Source organism: Halictus rubicundus, chromosome 14 (assembly GCF_050948215.1).
Source record: "Halictus rubicundus isolate RS-2024b chromosome 14, iyHalRubi1_principal, whole genome shotgun sequence".
Taxonomy (NCBI): Eukaryota; Metazoa; Arthropoda; class Insecta; order Hymenoptera; family Halictidae; genus Halictus; species Halictus rubicundus.
The window spans coordinates 483490-493134 of record NC_135162.1 but is presented as its reverse complement, the minus strand read 5'-3'; the positions used below and the strand labels follow the sequence as shown (position 1 = coordinate 493134).

Genomic DNA, 9645 nt, shown 5'->3' with positions numbered 1-9645 from the left:
AACATCGACACCGTCTGCCAAAACATTGAAATTACTCATTCTCAATAGAATTTTATCGCATTGTGTACCACTACCGCGCAGAAATATTTGTTCAGTACACTCTGGATGTTTATACGAATTTGTATTTTTGTAGACATGTTTCAAGCAAGAGATGTTTAATAAAAGTTACATTCTCAACAGTGAAAATAAGTAGAAGATTTTGCGAGTGAAATGTAACTGAAATTGTGTCGGAATCTACTGGAGTTTGTACCTCAACGATTTTTAAATGTTTATAAGCTATAAATGGACCTATAAAAATCCAGTGTGTTTATTAGTTACTTACAAGAATTTACAAATTTTAGATATACATTGAAAATTTGTTATCTATTGTTCCGTCGTAAAAACCCTCTGCAAAGGGACATCTGCACGACCGTGAAGGTCAACTAGACCAACCACCCGCGGCATAATGACCATGACCGCCATAAAAAACCTACCGTAGTTTGGCGTAGTCAAAAATCCGAACAACCTCAGCTGACGAGCACATGTTGGCCTGCGAACCGTTAGCGTACCAAAATTTATAGTTTTATAACCGTAGCCGCCTGTAACCAAATGTATCTTCCACTCCCACTCTTCCTAATTTTCCACCACTTCCAAACACATCCTTCAACCAATCATAGACAACTTCCTAAGACCACACCCACATCCGAACCTACCTTATTCCAAAATATTGTAACAACAACAGAACTGTCTGATACACCGAACTGACTAGTACACCGAGCTGTCTAGAACTATCGAGAGCCGAATTCCTTCAAGCACCGAGCTGTTTAGAAGTTACCGAAGGCAAGCCGAGTCTTGCATTTTAGAAATAAAGACTAGTTCTCCGGAGTTTGAATTTACACTCATTCGCCGTTAAACCATTACCCAGTCGCGAGCCGATTCTCCCCAATTCCGGGATCGACGCGACACCACATTTTTTGGTCCTTCGTGCCGGATCGCGATCTTTATCGCGAGTTACGATATCGCTTGTGCCTTGAGCATTGTCGCGACTATTATCGCGAGTTACCGAAACAACGAAGAAGAAGTAGCTGAGTGTTCCAAAGGACATCAGCAGCCCGAGGGAGCACCTACATTTGACTGGATCAGCCTGGACAACCCAGCATCCAGAACAACCAGCCTAGCAGAAGGATACATCGCGAGCGACGCAGCTTCTACTTCTGGACCATCGACGTCATCAGAAGGGAACATCGCACCTACCAATTCCTCTTCGGGACCATTGGACGTCCTGAGAAGACAAGGCCGTGAAAGGGGTAGCGGTACTGCACAGTCTCCATACGAGTAAGTTTTTCGACTTACCTAACTTCCTAAATTTCCCTCATTCCCAAAAATTGCTTCAATCCCTCGAACAATGGCGGATGAATTAAAATCGTTTATAAGACAGCGTGCCGCCGTGAAGGCACAACTGACGCGATTAAGCAATCAGGTTCGGGAATCGATTCTCACTTTCGAGGTGACGGACATAGAGATGCGACAAAAGAAATTAGAAGAATACTTCCAAAAGTTTTTTATAATACAAGATCAGGTTGAATCGATAGAAGATAAATCAGACGAGGAGGCAATCAAAGATTTTGAAGCAACATATTTTGAATGCTCCGATTTATTGGCTAGACGATTAAGGGAGCTAACCCACAGGACTCAAATCCAAGCTGTTCCGACTGTTAGTAATGCCTCAACTCCGACTATTACAACGTCACAAGATATATTACCCAAAATTCGCATTAAACAATTCAGCGGAAACTTCTTAGAGTGGCAAGGGTTTTATGATACTTTTCGATCACTAGTTCACGAGGTTGATACAATTCCTACTATCCATAAATTTCACTTGTTAAAATCATATCTAATAGGTAACGCGGCCAACGTTACTAGCGCTCTATCTGCTTCCGAAGAAAATTATTTTGTTGCATGGAACCTACTACGGAAAAGATTCGATCAACCGCGTAAGATCATTCAATGCCACATCCGTGCTTTATTTGAACTACCCGAGGTATCTCGAGACAAACCATCCTCATTGCGCGCTTTAGCAGAAGACGCAGAAATGCATATAAATGCGTTAAAATCATTAGGCCAACCGGTGGAATGGGATGAAATGATTATTTATATCATTTCATCAAAGCTCGACAAATCGACACGTACTTCTTGGGAGCGCACAATCGAGGATGGGGTCCTGCCGACCTATCACGAATTATTAGCCTTTTTGAACAAATATTCACGGGACGAGGAACCCGTAAAATTAGTAGCGCATACACGGGACAATAATTACCCAAAACGCTGGTCTGACAGGAGTGTTAAACCGGTACATAGAACCAATACCTTTGTCGGTACCAAGCCCGCGATTTCGTGCCCGGTATGCAAGCAATCTCATTATATTAACCAATGCACAGAATTCTTAAAACAATCTCCTCGCGACAGAATAACCACAGTAAAAACTCTTAAAGGCTGTCTCAATTGCCTAAATTCCACGCATTTCATTTCACAATGTCGCTCATCTACATGTAGAAAATGTGGCGGAAAACACCACACATTATTGCACATTGACCAGTCAAACGTATCGAATGTTGCGAAAGTTAATACCCTAAACGAAGCTGCATCGCCTACCATAGCGTTAACGGCCTACAGTAAATTAGATCAAGAAGTATTGCTATCCACGGCGCGAGTTAAAATTCTTGACCAAAAGAATCGAGAGCATGAATGCCGCGTTCTTTTAGACCCGGGTTCGCAGCGCAATTTTATGACCGAGAGATTAGCGACTTACCTGCGTTTACCGAAGAAACGTCTCAACGTAACGACGTCAGGTATAGGGCGTCAGGAGAGCCATGTAAAATTTGCCGTAGAGGCTCAAATCGGCTCAAATCATTCCGATTTTAAGTGTAGTGCACTATTTTTAACACTGCCAGAAATTACTGGGCCTTTACCATCGCGCACATTTGAACGAACGATATTACAAATCCCGAATAACGTAGCTTTAGCCGATCGTTCCTTTAACAGGTCTTCGAAGGTCGATCTTTTGCTTGGGGAATATTTATATTACAAGCTTTTAGGAAAGGACAGAATTAGATTACAAAACGAAACGGTCGTTCTTCAAGATACCGAGTTGGGCTGGGTGCTGTCAGGAGAAATAAATGATTCTGTATCGACAAATATAAACTGCCATTTAAATACCCAAGATCTAGACGCGCAGTTAGAAAGATTCTGGCAAGTAGAGCAGTGTTCAGTCACAAATTCATGCTCACCGCAAGAACAATTGTGTGAGGAATTGTTTAAACAAAGCACCTATCGCGATAAAGGGGGTCGCTACATAGTCAGACTTCCATTCAATGACAACAAGCAACAACTCGGCAATTCTTACGATATCGCGCTAAAAAGATTTTATAGTCTAGAAAGAAGGCTACAGTCCAACACCGAATTACGCGATCAATATACCAAATTCCTAACGGAATATGAAGCCTTAGATCACATGACCGAAGTAGAAGACAAGGATTTTAAAGATGCGGGTTGTTATTTACCGCATCATCCCATAATAAAAGCTAGCAGCCTTACAACCAAGGTTAGGGTCGTTTTCGACGCGTCCGCGAAGACCGACACCGGTCTGTCCCTAAATCACGCGCTAATGGTAGGTCCGACAATTCAGGACGACGTCTTTTCATTGATTGCTCGCTTCCGCAAATACCAATACGTGATTACTGCCGATATTGAGAAGATGTTCAGGCAAATATTAGTTCACCCAGAGGACGCGAACTATCAAAAAATCCTATGGCGCAAAGGTCCAAACGAGGCGGTTAAATCATACCGCTTAAACACCGTAACCTACGGTACGGCTTGCGCTCCGTTTCTTGCGGCACGCTGCTTACAACAGCTTGCCGAGGACGAAGCACGGTCGTATCCTTTAGCAGTTGAAGTAATTAAAAATGATTTTTACATGGACGATTTGTTAACTGGCACGAATTCGTCAGATGAAGCCGCGAAGTTAATAGAACAATTGACTGACATTTTTCAAAGAGGAGGGATGAATCTAAGACAATGGTCATCTAACAAACCACAACTGCTAAAGGGATTACAAGAGCGAACTACCGACGACTGCCTGTGTTTAGATCCGCAGGCAGTCAAAAAGACGTTAGGCATCTACTGGCATCCTCGCGAAGATACAATTGGGTATAAGGTTACAATAGATAATTCCACGCAAAACACCAAAAGATTAATTCTTTCCAAGATTGCCCAACTCTTTGACCCATTAGGATTACTGGGTCCGGTCATAGTAAAGGCAAAAATAATAATGCAAGCATTGTGGAAGGCTAAATTAGGATGGGACGATCTAGTACCGTCAGATATACGTGACCTGTGGAAAACCTACAAAGAACAACTAGCTCTTCTAAATGAATTTTCAGTCCCGCGGGAAACACTAATAAAGGAGTATACAGATGTACAATTACACGGGTTCTGCGATGCCAGTGAGACAGCCTACGGCGCATGTATTTATATAAGATCAAGCGACGCCAAAAACCGCGTCAAAATCAATTTAATTGCGGCGAAATCAAGAGTCGCTCCGCTAAAAACTATATCCATACCTAGACTGGAATTATGTGCTGCCTTAGTGCTTGCGGAGTTATACAATATGATTTCTAAATCACTAAAAATTCAATTCAATTCGGTGCAGTTCTGGTCTGATTCAACAATAACGTTGCACTGGATCAGAACAGCCCCACACACCTTGAAAACCTTTGTGGCAAACAGGGTATCGAAAATTCAAGAAGTCACTAATGAATACAATTGGCGGCATATAATCTCCAGTGACAACCCTGCGGATTGTCTCTCGCGTGGCCAACTACCCAGCGAGTTCTTAGCGAACCGTTTATGGCAGAAGGGTCCTACCTGGCTTTCTGAACTACCGACGAATTGGCCTAAGACTACAATTCCCAATATCGACGTGCCTGAACAACGGTCTATTGTGAGTCTAGCAACAAGGATAAGCAATTCAGATTTTTTAAACCGTTTCTCGTCGTGGATAGTTTTACAACGAGCAATAGCCTACTGTGTCCGTTTTTGCAAAAACGCTTCACGTTGTGAAAGGAATACAGGGCCACTTTCGATTTTCGAATTAAAAAGAGCACACAATTGTGTTATTAAAAACGTGCAAGGTCGACATTTTGCAAAGGAATATACCAACCTAACACACAGAACGGCAATCCATAAAGACAGTAAAATCTTGGCCTTAACGCCTTTTATTGATGATGAGGGAATTATACGCGTAGGAGGTCGTTTACAGAATTCCGATCTTCGTTATAGCCAAAGGCACCCCATACTCCTACCGCGATCAGACCACATTACGCGATTAATAATTGAATACGAGCATCAAAGACAATTGCATACCGGTATTTTAGGCACTCTAAACGCAGTGAGACAAAGGTATTGGCCTATTGACGGAAAGAACTTAACGCGTCATATAGTTCGAAAATGTATGCGTTGCTTTAAGGTTAATCCATTGACCGCACCAGATTACCCAATGGGAAATTAACCTCGAGATAGGGTTATGGCCACAAGACCATTCCAAACAACGGGAGTAGATTTTTGCGGGCCATTCTTTATTAAAGAAAAGAAGCATCGTAACACAAAAAAGATTAAGGTCTATGTAGCCGTATTTGTTTGTTTCGTAACCAAGGCAATTCATCTAGAACTAGTCAGCGAATTATCCACTGAGGCCTTTATTGCCACACTGAGAAGATTCTTCTCGAGACGCGGGTATGCTAGTACAATTTATTCGGATAATGGAACAAATTTCGTCGGAGCAAAGAACAAACTAGACGAAATACAAGCATTTCTAAGGTCAGAGCAGCACAAAAAACCAATAAATAGTTATCTAAATAGTAATGGTATTTCATGTCACTTCTCACCGCCAAGAACTCCTCATTTTGGAGGCCTATGGGAGGCAGCTGTAAAAACCTTCAAGCATCATATGTATCGCACGATCGGAGACACGCTGTTTTCATTCGAGGTATTCAATACGTACATAATCGAAATTGAAGCAATTTTAAACTCTCGACCCCTAACACCATTATCCTCGGACCCCAATGACCTCTCAGCCCTCACTCCGGCCCACTTCCTAATAGGTGAGTCGCTAACTAATATTCCGGAACGAGATGTGTCTGATATCGCTACCAATCGACTATCGGTGTGGGAGCATATCCAAAAAATGAAGCAACATTTTTGGACACGATGGTACAAGGAGTACCTAAACGAATTAAACATTCGGAGCAAATGGCGCAACAACCCCACCGCCCATCTTCACATTGGGACATTGATTCTACTGAAGGAGGACAACCTACCACCTCTACAGTGGAAGCTAGGACGCATAACTGAAATTCACCCTGGAGAAGACAATGTCATTCGCGTAGTTACAGTGAAAACCGCGAGTGGTTGTTATAAGCGAGGCGTCCGTTCTATTTTTCCATTGCCATTGGAACAATCCATTTAAGGGACTTTAAAATTACTGTGTCACAAACAAAGAACACCCATATCAACTGTATATAGATATTATCCAAGTCAGCTACCTTGTATATATAGTAAATAATTACGTAATCATAGTAACGTATTCTAACCGTATTGTTAATGTAAGTTAGACTTGTACAAATTGTCATTTAGCCACTAAGTCTAGAGTGTACATATTGTTTTAGCCTTTAGATTTAGATAATCCGAACCGACTTTAGGTTATCACCATCCGACCAGTTTTAGTGAGAATCATTGAACGCGACCGTTCAAGGGGGGCGGCATGTTCCGTCGTAAAAACCCTCTGCAAAGGGACATCTGCACGACCGTGAAGGTCAACTAGACCAACCACCCGCGGCATAATGACCATGACCGCCATAAAAAACCTACCGTAGTTTGGCGTAATCAAAAATCCGAACAACCTCAGCTGACGAGCACATGTTGGCCTGCGAACCGTTAGCGTACCAAAATTTATAGTTTTATAACCGTAGCCGCCTGTAACCAAATGTATCTTCCACTCCCACTCTTCCTAATTTTCCACCACTTCCAAACACATCCTTCAACCAATCATAGACAACTTCCTAAGACCACACCCACATCCGAGCCTACCTTATTCCAAAATATTGTAACAACAACAGAACTGTCTGATACACCGAACTGACTAGTACACCGAGCTGTCTAGAACTATCGAGAACCGAATTCCTTCAAGCACCGAGCTGTTTAGAAGTTACCGAAGGCAAGCCGAGTCTTGCATTTTAGAAATAAAGACTAGTTCTCCGGAGTTTGAATTTACACTCATTCGCCGTTAAACCATTACCCAGTCGCGAGCCGATTCTCCCCAATTCCGGGATCGACGCGACACCACATCTATTTTTCCGTGACTACTGCTTTAGAGTTAAACATCAGCGACTCGGTGAACCAGTGACTGAAAAAATCAGAATATATTTCAGCTATTAGAATGCACACTTGTAGAAGTGTGGGGTCACGGATCCTTCGGATCCTACGCGTGCTAAATCTTTTCGAATTCTGCAGCCCAATTAACCATTCCGCTTCGAAGGACGTACGCAGGGTGTATTCACCAACTGAACCGAATTATAACTCGGTTGTTACTGATCATTAGTATTGGTATTATTAATTAGTAATTAGTAATTAGTAATTAGTAAGAAATTGTATTGGCAGTCTTGAGTTGTTGTAATCCTTTATTGTTTGAAACGACGCCCACCCATTTTTGCTATAAATGCATAAAATCCGCAGTCTATGAATTTGAATATTTCCTGAAAATTGAGAAGATTACATTCGAAATGTTTGTTTCAACCGGACGGTCGAGATTGATCGTTTACGTCATGAAAAACGCGAAGCGTAAAATATGTGTATGTGTCATGATATTTTTATAAATTTTTTATTTTGTTACTGTGGTAACGATGCACACGTACCTCGATGTTTCACGCCGAATGTGCAAGATCTATGATTAAGTGTCAATGATTCACCAAACGTGCTGTAGAAACTCCTCTAAAAATAATAGGGCCCCGGACATTGTTTTGTAGGAGTTTGTTACACAAGCTGTAAAAAATGGGGTTTGGACCACCACTTCGGATATTTCTGCTGATAGAGTAACGTTTTAAAATAATCTTGTTTCCAACAATCGAGCAACAAGAACGAGCGATTTAATCGCAACACCGTTTACATGAGTCACTTTGGCACTTCAAATTTTCAAGAGTTATTTGCAAGTGAAACTTCGCGAGTTTTCTTCCGCCAGTGCAAACATATATGTATTTTCTAGTAGTTTCTCTTGTTTATATGCTAAACAGATTACATCAAAATCTGAAAACGTAACAGACTGTCAGATCCAAATTTAGAATAGCGAACTATATTGAATTGTTTAAATTTGGTTCTATTGTTAGGGCTTCTGTATTGACTTTGAAAACATTAAAACCTGCAGATAAAATAACAAATCTATAAGAATCCTATATCAGAGAATGAAATAAGTGATATTTATTGAGTGTGATTGAAATATTTGTATAAAGAAATACACATTTAGTTTCAGTTATAAAAGTTCAATTATGTAAAAGTCAATACTCCTATCTTATCTATGCATGTCAAAATGACTAAAATATTTTTAAGACTCAACAAACTCCCGTATAAATATATTCCATATGGCAGTAAATTTACAGTGAATGTAAGGAAACATTGTTTGACAAGACTGACCGCTTCCTGCCATAGAAAATGAATGTATCCACACGGGAATCTATCGTGTGACTGTTGTAGTGGTAGAAACTTCCCTTTTCCGCATGAAAGCATACGAGAAGAATAAAAGTTTGTTTTTAATGTAGCTAATAAATTTGAATAACATGTGCTCCGCGGCACCTGTCTGTGACAATGTGGTTAAGTTTTTGGCATGCCATCAGACGCGGTTCGCTTGAACGCAAAGTATACGAATCTGCATGTTCTGAAACTAAAAATAATCCTGGATGGAATGCAGCGGGTCGGGTCGTCCTCGGTTTAGGACCGTGAAGGTTTAAAGGGAACTTGCGGAGAATTCTTTCCTCGGGTCGTTGTAAACTTGGTCTCGCGCAGAAAACGCGATGCGCGCGTAACAAACGAACAGAAGCGGATTCTGGCGTTGCTATTGCGAAAGATCGCGAGCAAACGGCAATCTTTCCGCGCGCGGCCGTATACGCGTGTGCCTCTCTCACCTCGTAACGTGAAACCGAAGCCATTGTACACTGTGTGTATACGATTCACGCCGGGCGTAATGTCTGAATTACACGCTCGCGCACGGCTGGATCTGACCCATAACTTGCGCCTTCTTCCTCTCGGATTCAAACGGAGGCCGCGCACTGGTTCGAACATGGAGACGATCAATTTGTCGAATATTCTAACATATTTCGATTGACCACGCCTAACATCTTTTATTAAATGTATACAAAATTTAATACGAGGTGTTGCACCTACAAATTAAACCCGACTGTTATTGTAATCTATACTTTAGGAAAATGTAGATTTCTATGACTTTTGCAGATATACCTTTAACATCTTATAATGTATCCTAACGTATAACGCGTATAACCGCATACTCCGGTACTGGCCGAGAGAAGGTAATTTTTTCCCCTCGATTCGTGCTCCCTCCCCTCA

General features: G+C 41.5%; 1 protein-coding gene across 1 annotated transcript; it reads left to right on the top strand.

Moving 5' to 3' along the window:
* The first annotated feature begins 135 nt into the window (after positions 1–135).
* LOC143361012 (uncharacterized) lies at positions 136–6734 on the top strand. Its single transcript, XM_076800252.1, has 7 exons — positions 136–144; positions 749–819; positions 1015–1314; positions 3022–4185; positions 4765–4978; positions 5690–6418; positions 6702–6734. The coding sequence occupies exons 1-7, from the start codon at positions 136–138 to the stop codon at positions 6732–6734; spliced, it is 2520 nt and encodes an 839-aa protein (XP_076656367.1).
* Positions 6735–9645: the final 2911 nt, after the last annotated feature.